This window comes from Denticeps clupeoides, chromosome 14 (genome assembly GCF_900700375.1).
Source record: "Denticeps clupeoides chromosome 14, fDenClu1.1, whole genome shotgun sequence".
Taxonomy (NCBI): Eukaryota; Metazoa; Chordata; class Actinopteri; order Clupeiformes; family Denticipitidae; genus Denticeps; species Denticeps clupeoides.
The window spans coordinates 7,944,562-7,961,474 of NC_041720.1; the positions used below are offsets into that span (position 1 = coordinate 7,944,562).

The 16,913-nt window shown below is 44.8% G+C and overlaps 2 protein-coding genes and 1 non-coding gene across 3 annotated transcripts; 1 reads left to right on the forward strand and 2 right to left on the reverse strand.

Annotated features, from left to right (window-relative positions):
* Positions 1-6,286: 6,286 nt before the first annotated feature.
* On the reverse strand, positions 6,287-9,222 carry pax1b (paired box 1b). The gene is made up of 5 exons (XM_028953212.1): positions 9,087-9,222; positions 8,392-8,982; positions 7,696-7,832; positions 7,172-7,358; positions 6,287-6,675 (listed from the first exon to the last, which is right to left on the reverse strand). Exons 1-5 carry the CDS (start codon positions 9,088-9,090, stop codon positions 6,599-6,601), a joined length of 996 nt encoding a protein of 331 aa, XP_028809045.1. The 5' UTR covers positions 9,091-9,222; the 3' UTR covers positions 6,287-6,598.
* A 1,577-nt stretch (positions 9,223-10,799) lies between these two features.
* trnay-gua (transfer RNA tyrosine (anticodon GUA)) lies at positions 10,800-10,885 on the reverse strand. Its single transcript is given in 2 exon segments — positions 10,800-10,835; positions 10,849-10,885. It is a non-coding gene; the product is annotated as a tRNA-Tyr (tRNA).
* Positions 10,886-15,180: 4,295 nt separating this feature from the next.
* On the forward strand, positions 15,181-16,537 carry nkx2.2b (NK2 homeobox 2b). Its single transcript, XM_028953429.1, has 2 exons — positions 15,181-15,651; positions 16,071-16,537. The coding sequence occupies exons 1-2, from the start codon at positions 15,420-15,422 to the stop codon at positions 16,535-16,537; spliced, it is 699 nt and encodes a 232-aa protein (XP_028809262.1). The 5' UTR covers positions 15,181-15,419.
* Positions 16,538-16,913: the final 376 nt, after the last annotated feature.

Here is a 16,913-nt window from a genome sequence, read left to right on the forward strand (position 1 = left end):
TGTAAAGGGAGACATTTCTCAGATTACGAATTGCCATACATTTCTGTCATACATTGGAATATTTCTTGTTTTTCATTGCAATGTATCATTGTATGTATCATTACACCTAAAATTGTATTGGTTTTGATTGATAGGACAGCTTTGGTATATCCGTGGGAATATTGACTGGTGACATGCTATGCACTCATGTAGAGCAGAATATGGTGCCAGAGTCATAATGCTGCACAAAGGCCCCTTTGATGCCCTGGCTTGGGCTGTGATGCAGATGTCCATTCTGTATTCCATTTGGAGCATTGGCTCAAGATGTTGAGAAATCCCAGTAGCCTTAAAAGAATTCAAACCTCTGCCAACACAACTGATATTTCATACATAGTTTATTGTGATATCCATATTAATAATGGAATGGAAATATATAATTGTTGTTAGGCTTGGCAGTAATCTGTCTCTGGATTTTTTTTGAGCAGGCAACTGTTTGCCTGCGTATCATTTCTTAGCATTTTGTAGGTGGTCATACGGAACACTTTGTCCAGTGCATTGGTTGAGTCAATTTCCTATAAATCGAATGATCATGTCCATGGAATGAATGAGTTGGCAACCCTATCTATTACTGCCTGATGACCGTAACTCAAATATGTAAAAATAATCATAAATTCGCTGATCCTCCCACAAGGATCCTTACTCGGTCCACTTTTATTTAGCCTTCTTATTAATGATATGCAAATAACATTTACATTTACAGCATTTGTCAGATGCCCTTTTCCAGTGCCACTTACTATCAGTAGTTACAGGAATGGAACAACACAGGGTTAAGTGGGATACAACTCAGGAACGCAATGATTGTAATTGGGGTTTGAAGCTACGACTTTGTGGTTTTCTGATTAATAGGCAGGTGTGTTTCCCAATAGGATACTACCACCCTAGATGTACAAGTTGTACATATTGTTGGATTTCGACCTATGACCCATATTACAGTGTAGCTACATCAATCATGTGTCAAACAAAATCTAACCAAAACTGTGAATATGTTTTCTCAAAACGACCACGCGCCACTCCAAACCCTGCAGTGTCAATATCACAGAAAAAGATACAAGCTGCAAGATGAAGTATCCAGCTGTTTGGATGAACTGTAACGTTTCATAAGGAAATGGACATATAACATGCGTCAGCTGTTGTGTGATACACCGCAGTTCAGGAAAACCCGTTCTACTGCTGCAGAACAAAAAAAAAATCCTCTCGGGTTCGGCCTGAGAGAGGAAGTGATGTCACGTTCATGGGTCTCAGAGGTGGATCCCTCGGTTAAAACGCAGATAGGAGGAGAGGGAGGGGGTGTTGCCGGGCGGGTACAAGTGGAGGGGAAAGATTAAAGACTGTGCAGCTGCTGTGCAGCACAGACTATAACTTTCGGTTTAGTTTTACATCAAACCCGGGCCGTAAAGCCACGATACATTGCATTTTTCTCATCGCTCATTTTCACTTATACTGCATTTACTGGGAATAGTGCACTCATTTATTTTGCCAAAGATTATGCACAATTCAGTTAAACAGAAAGAAAATGAGCAGAGTAAACCACAAGTTTCGGCTTGATTGGGTGCCATTGTTGAAAAGCCCGGATCTTCTTTTGATCAGACGACAGGCGACGTCAGAGCTAATGTTTGATTACTACGTGCAGCACAGGCGAATTCCGCTCGCTTAAGGTGCTGTTATAACATCTGAGGTGAGACATGAGGTGTGCAGCGTGGGCCTCTGGGATAGACTCCGGCCAGTGAAGCATTCAGCTAGAACATCCTACCATTTAGTCACGCCTGGATCAGTGACTGAACACACATGCCCACACAGCCCCACTTAATTGGCCCCCGTTAGCCGAAGTTGGAAAGTTAGACAGCGGACCTTTCCCTGTGCAAACACCGGAGGGCTGTTTGAACATGAAAAATGCTTTCAGCGTACTGTTGCATCTGTGTACATAGATATTTGGGGAATCATATCAGGAGGGATGGGTATTTGAATAAATTTGAATAAAATACAATTTTTGTTGCATGAACATCCCCATTACTGCCGTGAATTTTTTTTCATAAATTCCGAAAAGAATAGTCCTCGTCATTGTGACATGTTATCTTATTATTCTTTTATATCGCTGGTAACTTTGAAAAAAATTATTCAGATCCACTGAAATCAGAGCCACATCTGCTGAATGGGCAAGATGTTATTTGCAAAGACTAAAAAGCAACTTAAAAGCAAAAGGAAGCTGCCAACTTGACGGAGTATTGTAGGTGAGTGGTTTCATGATCCTTGGAGGTTTTGGATCTGTGTTTATTTGCCTTTGAAGGCCAAGTTGACTGTGAGAGGGGAAAAGATGGATGGGGTGGACCGTGCTTCCGTAAGACACCTGACATGTACTTACATCCACCCCCCCCCTCCCCAGGCACACATACTGCTTTTGTGGACCACATAACAGAACCAAGATGGCACATTATGGGGTCACATTAGGGTCTGTTTTCTCCCAGGTTTTGGTGGTGAGTCCATTTACTTTGTGTGTGTGGGCCACTTTTTCTACCACAGTAGTTATTATTAAAAAATGAAACACATCCAGAATTGTTCACTACGTGGTATAAATTGTTCAATGTTTATAAAAATATTTCTATTATATTGTATCCTTTAAAGGTTCCCTATTATGAAATTTTGCATTTGCATTTGTGTTTCTGAAGTCACTTTCCAAAATTCAGCCGTGGTGCAGAATTACAGCCACTTTTAACCAGTCCCACAATGAGATTCCCCGGGACGGAGCGTTTCGGTGTCTGTAGCTTTAAATGGTAATGAGGAGGAGAGGGGCGGGACGAGGTGGAGAGCGGCCTATAGAAGTGAGCGGGCATTCGTGGAAATGACGTCATCAACACCATTCACCAACCACAATGTTTGGTGCAGACAGGAAGTCGTGTCTGCATTTTTCCAGAAAATAAATCAATTAAGCCACTGGTTCCCGAGTGACAGAACTAAAATAGGCATTTTCTGCTCATTTTCACATCCAATCACCGAGCAACTGCAGTGCTTCACACTTTTGGAAGCCATGACCTTTGGTAGAGCAACTTTTTCAGGAAAGGGGTGGGAAATTCTCTGGGGGGATGGCAACATAAGGGGACAAATTCCAGATCTGGCCATCTGAGCTGCCGCTCTCTGAATGGCGAAGCAGAATTGCCAAAGCGCTCTTCATACATAACGCTATTTCTAGCCACTGCAGGTCCATAGACACTACAGGTCCATATTATATAATCTCACAAAGTGAAATTTTCATAAAAGGGACCCTTTAATACACCCTTTACTCTCATTAGAATTTTCATACTCATAAGTGATATAGAAGGGAGGAATCAAGCTTCTGAACAAAATAATAATTAATTTGATAGGAAGAAGTGGAAGGTGGGTTCACTGCCTATCAGGGTGAGGAGGTGCCTTTGTGGTACATGGGTCTTCCGACATTCTTGGAGTCTCAACATATGCTGTTCTCAATCCCAGGTGACTCCAGAGGCCAATGCACCTGATGTGGCCCTGCACCACTCTCCTCTAGACACCACGCTGCTTCTACTACTACGGCCTGGGGGTGTTTTTAGGGGCACCCTCCCTAACAAATTTCATATATTTGATTTACAAAAACAGCTATTTCAAACATTTATATGAACTACGGGCCTTCTGTCTGTTCCATGACCCTCTTCACCATGGTCACCATTGATTGAAGCAGCAGTGGACGTCGATGTGCGCGTGTTGGGTTGTTGGTGGTAAAAAGCCGGTGAAGAGGATGAGGGACATGAAGGACGTGTGTGTGTGTGTGTGTGTGTGTGTGTCTGCAGGACAGACGTGGAGACCCAACAGCTGCCTGTGGTTTCACGCTCCGACAGTTGTGTACCTTACGGCGCCTACGGTCTGCGCTGCCCTGAGGAACACGTTCCGAAAAGAAGGTGTGCGTCTGCAGCCATTTAATCATATTTGGCTTGGCAGTGACAAATGATGTCAAATGCTGAGGCAGAGAAAACAATACACACACACACAAAAAAAATCACAAGTCAAAACTAGTTCATTTGAACTCTTGACGCATCAACATGGCAGCTATTAAAATGATTGTCTGCCATTTCAAGCAATTCGTCACCGTAATTGCAGAATGACAAATCCTCCTTGTACTGAATGACATGAAAAGCGCAAGCTTACAGATCTGTAATTGCGTATAATGTCTAGTTTTACATCCGAAGTATGTTCTATTATCATGCGTGTGTGTTTGTGTGTGTCCAGGGTAATCAGAAGCTTTTCATTACAGTGTGAAGAACCTGGCGTGTCATGGATGAGAAGGATCCGGCAGCCGCCGTGGCGAGAGAGGGGTTGGGGGGGGGGGGGGGGGTCGGAACCGGAGATTTCCAGACTCCCCACCAATACAGACACCCGTAAACAATGGCAGCGTGCTTCATCTCCCCGTCATTATTTGCCCTGTCAGGCCATATCTCAGGGAGGCCGAGACATGCCCTGGTAATGGCATGCCACCATTCAGATGAAACTGTTTGCCGTCGGATCGCGTTACGGTTCTCATTACCTGGCTCGAGCTACCGGACTTGTCTCAGCAAACAAGAGGAGCTTTTAGAGGAAACCTCAGTCCGGCTCAAGCCCAAGCTCGGGACAATGAGAGGGTTTTTTTTTTTTTTTTTTAAACTTCGGAAACCTGGTATTTACTCCCACTGCCAGCGCTGACATTTGTACCCCTACCTGGAGCCCTACCTCACTGCTCAAGTCGACAATTAAGAGAATTCATTGATTCAATCGAACATCTAAATACATTTACATTTACAGCTCTGGATAAGGGCGTCTGATAAATGCTGTAAATGTAAATGCAAATAGCAGCTTCACGTAATCAAACGCAATATATTGCAGATTTTTGTGCTGTAATGGTTTTTTAGGACCGTTTTTACCAAGGATGGGAAATTAAACAGGAAAACGTTGCACCAGGTCACAATCTGAAAGCGTTCAGTTTGTCCGATCCGCTTTGCGAGTCCTCCTGCTTGTAATTACATGCCAACGTGTGGGTGTTTCAATAGCACACATTACGAAAAGCGTGAACGATGGTACCGTCCTCTCGCCGTGGTGACAAGGTCCATGCAGGAAAGTGACAGGTTGTGAACCTTTACAGGTCCATGCTCGATGGTGACTGAGCCACCCTGCGCTGTCGGAAGGCCAGAGAAGCCACAGCAGCATGTTACAAATGCTCCAGCAGCGCAGGACCGAAATGAGCACCGAAACACCGCCAGTGTTACGCTTCTGCTGTTGCAGTAAAACAAAGTCATTATGTAACCGCCTATAAAAGTCACCTCTGTGAAAATTATTAATTGTTTTTTTTACTCCTCATTCTGTGTTGGAACTTCGTCAACTGTTTGGTGTGGCAGCAAAAAAAACCCCAAAACATCTTTTTTTAAATACAGTATTTATGTCACTGCCAAGCCTCGGAACATGCATTTTTATAAATCACCGCGACGTTAAATGTACTTAGTGTCATGACCTGTCGCTTAAAGGATTAATGCAGATAATAGTTCCGGCATCGGGGATTTGGGAAAAGGTCCTTAGAGTGATGGTAGAAGGAGGGTGGCTGTTCTTTTTAAGCCTTTTACGAGAAATGTGAGGGTTGGTAAATGCCAGATAAAGGGGGGAACCAGTGGGTCCCTGGAGTCACGTGAATCCCAGCGCCACCTTCTTGTTTAACCTGGGGGATGTGGACGTATGCCTGTTTTTTTTGGAGGGGGGGGTTTCCTGTATAAATTATTATTCAGCTCTGGCCTGAACGTCCTCCAACGTGCATCACAGCCATCACTGTATGTCTGTAGCGACGCTTTAAAACGCAACTCGCCGTTCTGTCCATTCTCTAATTTGCTTGCAAACCTTAACCTGGATATTTCCAAATGCGTCAATACGTCAATAAAATAATTGTTGTTCTAATACTAAATAAAGTATTTTTATTACAACCCTACCGCATTAGTCATGAATATTTCGATTACATTTGATATTATATTTTTGTAATAGATTAGTGGAATAGCTGCAGAAAGAAAAAAGCATTAAACATACCTTAATATAAAAAAACTAATGATTCCATTAGCAGGGTTGCGTCGAACGAGATTTATCGCGGCCAGATAGCATATCTGGAGACAAAATATTACATATAAACCGGCAATGCTTCAAGATCGCATGTACAAAAAAAAATTGAGATTTTTTTTTATTAAATATGATGAGACAGTTCTGGACTTGACGTGCCTTTTTATTAAGCCTATTTACAAACGTACATATAAAAATATAACATAACAAAATAGAACAACGGTACAGTTCAATGCGGAAATCTGAATTTTTCCCCGGTGATTTGTTTTTTCAAAAATATTACATTTCGTGGCAAAAAAAATAAATTTTACCTTGTTGTTTCGAATGGTGCGTTTTGAGTGTCTCTCAAAAGAAACGAGATACTGAGACAACGGCGCTGCAAATATTGCAGAAATTAAGACAAGGTATCCCATATTCGTACATTGTTCCTGCGATTCGTTTTTTTTCTTCCTTTCACCTGACATCCCGTCGTACCTCTGCAGGGGTGTCAGGATGTGGGAAGGGACAGCCCCTGCACCCCGTGCTGGTGTTTGCTCAGGGAACTCGGGGGTTTTCGGTCTTCCCCTAAAACCAAATTAGAGACAAAAAAAAAAAGTCGCCGATTAAAAGTTTGCGGACGTGTCACGTACGAAGTTCGTAAAGCAGGCGCTCGTACTGAAATCCTCATCGCGTCCCATCAATATCCTGAAACCCAAACCTAACCATAAACTTAATCTGTTTTTTATCACGTTTCCGTGACATTTTCGGTTGCAACATGACACGCCACGCGACACTGTCCCTTATCACAGACGTTTATGACGCACCTCGCAACACGCCCTTTATTCATTTCAACACGGTACCACCAAACGAGATATATTTATTATATATTTAGGTATATTTGAACTCCATTTGTTAACCACAGAAGTCTACGGAGGGAAAGCGGGCGTTAAATTGCAGGTAAAATTACCCACGTCGTTCAGTCCCAAAAGTTCGTTAGTTCTTTGCTTATTATTAATATATGTTGTAGAATATATATCATCGGAATACGCTCCGTTAATTTTCGTGGTTTTCCGGGACGCACCTTTCAGACCCACGGCCGAGTGGAGCGCCGAGCTGGGCCCGGTGTGGGAGTGGGTCAGCGCCGCACCCTGCGACGGCCAGTGGTGTCCCGCGGCCACGTAGTTCCCCGCCGGGCCGCTGTAGACCCCGTACTGGTTGGCGGGAGAGTAGGCGCACGCCTGGACGTAACTGGACAAGTTGGACGAAGACTGCAGGAATAAAACACGCACACATATACATACATATATATTACACCCGTAAACATTAATATATATATATATTACATATACATACATACACACACAGACGATATATAATCTAATATAATATACGTAAACGTACGTATATATGTATAAAATAACCATAAAAAGATGTTGAGATGTTCGGACTGATTATTCCCCAGGCTTGGTAATAATTGCCCTATTCATGGCATCAATGGTCAGATATGAATTCATTAGCTTGGGTACACAGGCCATTGTAAAGGGAACAATGGGGTGACGGGAGCAGTGACGGTGACAGCGGCGGTGTGGCGGGAAGGAAGCCCACCTGGGGGTATTTGATGTCCGGCTCCAGTGCGGCCTTCTCCACCGCGTTGACCGCGGTGGCTGACGGGAACGCGCCCCTGTTCACGCTCGTCCAGTCCTCCATTTTCGACTGGTAGCCGTCGGCTCCCGTGATGGCTGCTGTATATATATTTATATATGTTTTTATTATTTTTATTTTTTATTATACTTTTTTTTTTAAGATAAGCATTCAGGCCATTTAAATTTCAGCAAATGAGCGAACGACTAACAGCGAGTTCATATTCTCATGCTACTTCTAAACTTTCTAGAAATATAAAATCAGCACAAATACATGATTGTTTTTTACAGCCTTGGTGGAAAAACCAGCAATTATTTATTTTAAAAAGTTGCAAGTCGACTGAAAAGCGATCGGAAAGTGAATTGTGATCAGATAGACGTTTTTTTTTTTTTTTTTTTTTTTTTGCAAAATTCACAATTAGTAATACAGATACCACTGTATCAACATTTTATCACAGATGGTTGAAATATTAACATTTAATCAACACTGTCTCAATGGGGCTTAAAGTTCTAATTTCCCAATGCACACTTCCCTTTTCAAAAAATCGATTCGTTTATTATTTGTTATTATTTTTAAGTGAACAACCAGCTGTATTCGCACAGCGTGTATCGTTTTACAATCATCGCGACGATTCGTCGATTAGTCGACACGTCTACTCACCCGTGGGATCCACGAAGGCTCGGATGCCCAGGATGTTGCTGACCGTGTGCACCGAGGGCCAAGCCCTCTGCAGGCCGACGTGGCCCGCCGCCACCGGCACCCCGGGAGGGGACACGGAGTAGGGGTACACGTGGTTGTAGGACAGCGGCGGGGGCGGCGGGGGCTTGCCGCCCTCGTACTGGCCGGGCTGGGACAGGCTGCCGATCTTGTTGCGCAGAATGCGGCTGATGGAGCTGACCGAGGGCACGTTGTACTTGTCGCACACGCCGTCCGCCAGCAGCCGGTCCCGGATCTCCCACGCGAATATTCCCGGGTCGCCCTGCTTGTAATCCCGGATCCGCTTCACCACGTTGGGCGTCGTCACGCGGGGCTTGCTCCCCCCGATGGCGCCGGGCAGGATGGAGCCGGTCTCGTTGTAGCGCGCCAGGATCTTGCTCACGCAGCCGTGCGACACGCGCAGCTGGCGGCTGATGTCGCACGGCCGGATGCCGATCTGCGCCAGCTCCACGATCCGGACGCGGATGGCGTTGGGCAGCGGCCGGCCGTTGACGAACACGCCACCGAGCTGGTTCACCTCGCCGTAGGTCTGATCTGCGCGACATGGGACAAGAGTCACACGCAGCGGCGGTTAACAACGCGACAACGAACATATCGCACGGATATGAATTTGGATATGAAGAATTGCGCTTCTGCACCCATCTGGTCGCGGTCGTGAAGGATCCACGCGACTCGCGGTTATTTCCCGGCGGCGGAGACGCGCCGACCCCGCTGGCTGCACATCTGGGGAGGAGGAGGAGGACGAGGAGGAAGAGGAGGCGAGACTACGGCGACCCGCGCTCCATCTCGGAGGCTGGTATAGGGACCCGCGCTCGAGTTTTTGACGCGCGGTCACGTCGCGGCCGCCTCGGTTTTTTATTGGTCCGCTTCCGCGTGCGCGCGCCGTCCTTTCCGGGTTTTTTTTTCATACCCCCCCACCCCCTTAAAAAGAAAGCTGAGATGAAGTTCGGATTTCATCATCCTAAACTATCCTAAAAATCTTATAATTCAGTTATTACGTTTAATTATTTTATTTAATTTCCGCGCTAATTATAAAAAGGTTCCCCTGACTCAAATACAAATGCACCACGATGACGTGCAACTTCTATCTTCGTTAATTTCTCTATGTATATGTAAATGTGTGTGTGTGTGTGTGTGTGTGTGTGTGTTTTTACTGCGGTCAAGTCCAACGGGAGCTGGCGCCGCTCTGTTTACTCATGCATTAGGACATTAACATCCGGATTTAATTATCACACAAACACACACACACACACACACCACACACACACACACGCGCGCGCGTCCGCGTCGTGCGGCGACGGTTTCGCGCAGACTGTCCTCCGAAATATCATTAATAACATCATGACCGTTTCTTTTAATGATCATTTTTCTTTGGTTTTCTTTCTGGTGGAGAGCCCCCTCCTGGATTAGCAGGGAACTGCAGAAGACGAGAAGATCTCCCAGAAAACACCAGGAACAGAAGGTACCCGTGCCGATTCCTGTAGATCTTCGCGCATCTGGATGTACGTCGAAGACGCATAGACTGTTCCATAAAAAAAGAAAAGCGATAAAAAAACGCGTTAAAATATTTTTTACGACATCGTCTTTCGTGGCGTTCATTCTTAATCAACCTCAAAACGTATATTTAAAAAAATATATATCATCATCCAGGACGCAGCATTACAGGACGGGTTCAATGTCACGTTCAGATTGGTTCGCGTTTTTTTTTTTAGTGCTCCACTCTAATCGTCCTGAAATTCGGAGCGGGTCGTTTTAATAACGAAACATGACGATGACTTTGATGACAGCCACATTAATATTTCATGTATGGCTTTACCTCTCGTTTCTCTTATAAAGATTCTCTACCGTCATAGTTTAAAAATGAATAATAAGAAAAAACGTAAGTCGTTAAATAATTCTAAAATGTGCTCCGTGAGCGTTTCGCAATTTTTCACATCGAAAAGTCGATTCTCGGTCGAAACGGAAAACGTTTCACCTCCAGTCCGACCGTTTCCTTCACGTTCGGGCAGCTTGCCGTGTTCGCACGGAGAGAAGAGAATCTCTTATTACGTGTCATCTACGTTCTCAGCATTTGGCAGACGCTCTTGTCATAAATGTTTTAAGATGTAATTGCTTTAAGATTGTAATCCCTCTTTTGGGTGACTGTAGGACCCGATCTGAGAAAATAAAGCTTTTTTATTATAACGCACAATTTTAAAAAATATATACAAAAGAGCACAATGCAATCTAAGCATTTCCTAAAACGGAATCCACAAAAATCTACGTCACTCATCTGTACGAACATCTGGAAGTTCACTCCAGCACCCAGGAGCGCACACCCACACACACACACACGCGGGCAGAAAAACGCCTCCTTCGAGCCGGATTCGAACCAGCGACCTAAGGATGCCAGCACTGCCTCTACAGTCCTCCGCTCTACCAACTGAGCTATCGAAGGGCCCTGAATCCACCATAAACATTCAGATATATTCGATATTTTTCCAGTTTACGACGTTTACGAACTTCAGGACGGATTGCTCCTCTTGTCGCGAACACGGCCAGAAGAACGCGACTTTATAATGTGTAGTTACTATTGTTGTTAATATGAGTAAAATACGTTATCATATTTATTAATGAGATATTTTATATTAAAAAAGGGAATTATTCGGGATATTGTTGCAGTTTTCTATTGTTAAAATACTAACAATAACCATTCGCAATCGAAATTAGTGATAGTTCACCAACGGAGGCTGAATTTTATTTGCTGTTAGAAGTGAACCAGGATCCAATGTTATGGATCTAATATTTTTGCTAATAATTTTGCTAATGTTATGCTAATATTTTTATTAACCAAATATCTTCAATATTTGTTCTATGGAAGCATATTTTGTCGAGCCACGTCATGATGGTCATACACTGCCGCGTTGTTCTGTAAGATAGCGATTCAACCTTCAATTAAAAAAAAAAAAGGTCAAAATGCTTGAAGGTAAAAAAAAACAGAGAACCCAGTAAGAACCCAGCAAGAACCCAGCAGACCTTCTACTTTCTCCAATCAGCAGGTTTTAAACATCTTGCCAAAACTTTCCTTTCACCTTTGGAATTTGTATTAAAAAGTGTTTTATTTTTGGTAATTTTTTCTATATATAGTGGGACCAGCTGCTCCCAGTATGACTTCATTGGTCTCCGTGTCCATGTCACTCATTTCATGCCAGCGAAGGCCTCCCATTGGCAGTATTTCCAAGAGCTGGGCTCGTGCTCCAGGCGGAATTTCCACATTCCTAGTCTGGATGTGCTCGCTGCTGTCAGGACGTTACACGAATCCTGCTGTAGACGGGAAGGGGGGCATCCATCACATTTGACGTTGCAACCAAAAGTAATGAAAAAAGCTGCAGTGCTGAAGCGATGCTTGACGCACTGTGACTGTTCATGTGGTGCTGATATTGTGGTGCTGCGCTGGTGTACGCACAGAGACGTGGAAGTACCACTCGTCGCTGCGGATGTATCTGTCCTCGCAGGTGCTTTCTTCTGTAACCAAAAAATGATATTTACATATAAATACGATGTAGAGGTTTGCAACGAGCAGCACACTGGGGAGCAGGGGGTTAAAGACCTTCCACAAGGAGCCACGGATGTTCAAAGTGAAGTGATTGTCACAGCACACAGTGAAATTTGTCAGTGGCACCTTGGCAGACCGGGATTTGAACCGGCCAACTTTCCAACTTTCCAATCCAGTTTACTTTTACAAATACCGTACAGGCCAAAAGTTTGGACACACTTTCTCATTCAATGTGTTTTCTTTATTTTCATGACCATTTACGTTGGTAGATTCTCACTGAAGGCATCAAAACTATGAATGAACACATGTGGAGTTATGTACTTTAAAAAAGGTGAAATAACTGAAAACATGTTTTATATTCTAGTTTCTTTGCTCTGATTACTGCTTTGCACACTCTTGGCATTCTCTCGATGAGCTTCAAGAGGTCGTCACCTGAAATGGTTCTCCAACAGTCTTGAAGGAGTTCCCAGAGGTGTTTAGCACTTGTTGGTCCAGCTCACCCCAAACCATCTCAACTGGGTTCAGGTCCGGTGACTGTGGAGGTCAGGTCTCCACTTTTTATTAAGTACATAACTCCACATGTGTTCATTCATAGTTTTGATGCCTTCAGTGAGAATCTACCAACGTAAATGGTCATGAAAATAAAGAAAACACATGTGTCCAAGGTGTGTCCAAACTTTTGGCCTGTACTGTATTTATTTGAACATTAGCCACTTTCGAAAAACAATTGGTCAAATCCAGTAGCCATTCTATCACCATTGAGCAACGGAAATCTGGCCATTTACAAACATTGTTTGGGTTTGTCGGGGGAATTGGGATCATTTCCATGTGGTGCAGGTTCATGGATACAAATATGCACTTTCCCAAATCACGTAGCTTCATGTACGGCACAACATGGTACCACAAATGATCAGTTGTGTCTTTTTGATGTACAACAAACAGTAAGGAACAGTTTTGTACCTGGAAGTTTAATATTCTACCTTGTGTGTACTTTTATTTCTCTGTGTGTATTTTTTACGTCTCTGCTGCGTCCGTCTGTGGGTTTTGACCTGAATTGCATCAGACGCACTTTAAGGTCTTTAATCTTTTCTTATTCGCCTATCATGGTGCCCCATTCCGGTAAACAAAGGGAGACCCCCATTTGCTGTTCTGTCCTCCGTCTTAACATGACTCTGCAGCATCACAGCCGGGTTCACGTTGTCCCTCTTCACACAGGACGTTACACCACCACGTCATCTTGTACAAACAGATTTCTTCAAAACCATAAAGCTTGTCTGATCATTCAAAAGTAAAGCAGCGGCGCCCCCTCGTGGCAAAAATATGTTCCTTCGCTGGAACATTGTGAAAGTTAATCATATACAGATATAAAACGTGTTTTTTGCTCATTACCTATACACGATCATAGAAGAAAAATGTACAAACATTTGAAATGAGTTAAAGCAAAACAGGTCAGTTATCTTGTCTAAAGTGCTTGAGAAAATGGAGAAAAAGTAAAAAAAAAAACTGCTAACTTTACAGAATGGAGGTATGAATGGATGAATAGATTCTGTTTTTTTTTCTTCAAGAGACTAATATCTGACCTCAAGTCAGAGATGACAAATATTCTTACTGGGATTTGAAATCTCGTGCACAAGCGTAAAAATGGTCTTTTTAAATCATCCCAGCAGAGGGCGCTGTCTCCTAACTTTAAAAGGTCAGGCCGCGCGTTGAACTGACATTTAATGACGCAATCATCACAGATTAAGAATATTAACATTTAAACCGGCAGCCTTCCCGAATGGCTTGGTAATTATTTCATTTGTTCATTAATTTACATAATTTAGGAATTACGTTTGGCTTCTTTGTTTTACACGAATTATGCAACGTAAACGTGTTACGAGCGAATTCAAATGCATTTAAAATGAAATTAACAAAGAAAAAAAATGCGCCTCTTTGTTGGAGTGATGAGCGTTGTCTTTAACCCCAAAGATCCGAGGCCACTCTGAATCATCGTCAAATACGAATTTTCGATTCCTGGAACCTTCGTGTTTGAGAATAGTCACATCATTTATGCAGAAATATTACACGCCTTCATTACGTCGACAAACAATTTTTTTCCCTTTATCGAAACCGTGCGAATGTATAAATATGGGAATATGGGAAAGTTGAAGGCGGATGAAGAGGTTGAATGCGGCCGAACTCCATGACAACTGGAAACGAGCTCAGATTTATTCCAGAGAGTTCGGCCGCATTGTGCGGGGGCGTCAATCACCCCATTATTCCGCCCCCCGAAATAAATGCAAAACTCGGCCCCGCACAAAAACTTCCAACGGGAGCCGGACATTTGTCTGCACTTCTCCCTTTGTCCGCAGCTTAGCAATCGGTTTGTATTTGTGTTTGCTCGGCCCGACCACCCAGGACGCGCACAGAGCCCGGGTGAAAACCGGGACGCATTGTCACCCACGTCACATACTACGGGCGCGTAAAAAAAAAAAAAAAAAAAAAAAAAGGAGGAAGAAGACTGAGATGAAGGGCTGGCTGGAAAATGACCTGGTCCTACATAACATGCAGGAAATTTCGGGAAGGTCGGAGGTTTCAATCTGGCCAAAGTCGGGAGACAATGTTGCGATAAACGTTGATTAAACGTTAGAATTCCAACAAATTCCCTTTATTCAACGTATACAGCGACCTTCCAAACATTTTACTATGTGTGGTATCTTATTTGAAGACAAGGCGTGAAATAGTCGTCAACTGGTTTATTATGGTACTTGACAGGATTTGTATCGGCTCGTCCAATATTATTACCCCGTTTGTTCTTGTTCTCAAACAGAGAAAAAAAAACTGCGACTCCTTGACTTAAGCCCGAAGCAAAATATTGACCCGAACGGATTTCATGAAGTGGCCACTTGCCTCTCGAAACCACTGAATAATTTAATGCCGTCCAGCCAATTAGTCAACTTTAAAAAAAACGGGCTCTCTGGACCTGTCCAAATCTAATGGAACGAGCGCCACAAAACCGTCCCGTGTCGCGTCCGGTGGACCTTTGCCGGGGGGGGGGGGGGGGGGTGTGGGGGTGTTGGACGGCCCCGATTTCACGTCCCCATCCACTTGACTCCGAAGACCCGCCCACACGCGTCCGCGCGCTCCGGCGCGTTATGGGGACGCTCTCGCAGCGGCGTCCCGGACTGTGGACACCGACCTTATATGGACCGATCGGTCTCCAGCTCTGGGCTTGTTTCAGGCGCGCTGCACCCATGAGCTGCGCCCTCCTCTCCACCGGCGCTGAGATCCGGCACCGTGCGCCACGGCTGCTTCCGGGGAGCCATCCGTAATAATAATAATAATTAGTATTATTATTATTATAATAATAAAGAGAAGGACAGCAAAAAAAGGAGACATTAAAGTTGCGGCCGTCCCTTCACATGTGAAATCCGGGACTCCGCTACCTTCCACCAACATGACTTTGCGCAACACGAAGACGGGCTTCTCCGTGAAGGACCTCCTGGATCTGCCCGACGCGAGCGAGGAGTTCACCGCAGCCGAGGACAGTGACGACGAGCCGGGGGAGGGGGAGGCGGCCGGAGCCGCCGGCCGGAGTCCGGAGAGGAAGCCGCCGCAGCCGTCACGCGTCCACGCCGAAAGCCCCTGCCCGAGGTGGCTCACCTCTCCAAACGCGCTCCAGTATTCACGTGAGTCGTGTTTAGTTCTGGCCACTGCGTCTTTATGATGTGTTGTTTAATAGACTGGCTTTATTTCTGGCCATTTTGCTACTGGAATCAGGCTTTTATTACTCTTCAAAAGTTTTGTCAAAAATTTAAAGATAATCAGTAATAACATAAATAAGCATGTAAGTATAAGTATGTTTACCGAGAGTCAGATCAGTAGATTTACATTTACCGCATTTATCAGACGCCCTTATCCAGAGCGACTTACAGTCAGTAGTTACAGGGACAGTCCCCCCCTGGAGACACTCAGGGTTAAGTGTCTTGCTCAGGGACACAATGGTCGCAAGTGGGGTTTGAACCTGGGACTTCTGGTTCATAGGCGAGTGTGTCACTGGATGTGAGTGCTAGTCTTCGTGTCTAAGTTGGACGTGTTGATTTGACAGCACACGGCGCCAGACGCGACCTGAAGTCCCCGGAGCTGTCCAGCGAAGACTCGCCGGACCTGGACAAGGAGCATCCGGGCGACGCGGGCAAGCGCAGGAAGAGGAGGGTGCTCTTCTCCAAGGCGCAGACGTTCGAGCTGGAGCGCCGCTTCCGGCAGCAGCGGTACCTGTCCGCGCCCGAGCGGGAGCACCTCGCCGGCCTGCTGCGCCTCACCCCGACCCAGGTCAAGATCTGGTTCCAGAACCACCGCTACAAGATGAAGAGGGCCCGCGCCGAGCCGGCGGCCGCCGCGTCCCCGCGCCAGGTGGCCATCCCCATCCTGGTGCGCGACGGGAAGCCGTGCCACGCGTTCCGGCCGCAGGACGTGGCCGTGATGCCCTTCGCGCCCTACGGGGCGCAGGCCGACGCCCTGTCGCGACTTTCCGCCGTGCGTCACCTGGCGCACGTGCAGCAGTGGACGTGGTGACTTCACTTCGCGGTTTTTTTTTCTGAACTCTATTTTATTTTTTATTTTTTTTGTGCTCTCGAAGTTGCATATTTTGACGTAGTTGAGTGAAGACTGGAAAATAGTTTTTATTTTGTGATCTTTGTACTGTACATTGAACTTGAATATTTATTGATATTAATAAAACGTCAGCAATGTGGCTTAACTTCGTTTTTTGTCGAATTCAGTGTAAAACTGAGTATCCGCCTTTGCAAACGCAAATTTGCAAAAAACAATTATCGGTACAAGCTGTCTAAATTGACGTCGCCAATTTGTATATTTACCAAATGTATTCGTACCGACGGAGAATAAATGGTCAAGAATGCAGCGTGGTTTTGAACTGCAGTGTTCGATTCTG

Bases quoted from the DNA above. Each gene is read 5' to 3' on its own strand.
- pax1b (XM_028953212.1), bottom strand. The intron at 7,833-8,391 runs GTGAGTAGACGT...ATATATATACAG, and splicing joins AGCCTTCGTGGATCCCACGG to CAGCCATCACGGGAGCCGAC. The intron at 7,359-7,695 runs GTGGGCTTCCTT...TTATTCCTGCAG, and splicing joins CGGACATCAAATACCCCCAG to TCTTCGTCCAACTTGTCCAG.
- nkx2.2b (XM_028953429.1), top strand. From the start codon at position 15,420: ATGACTTTGCGCAACACGAAGACGGGCTTCTCCGTGAAGGACCTCCTG. The intron at 15,652-16,070 runs GTGAGTCGTGTT...TTGATTTGACAG, and splicing joins AAACGCGCTCCAGTATTCAC to CACACGGCGCCAGACGCGAC.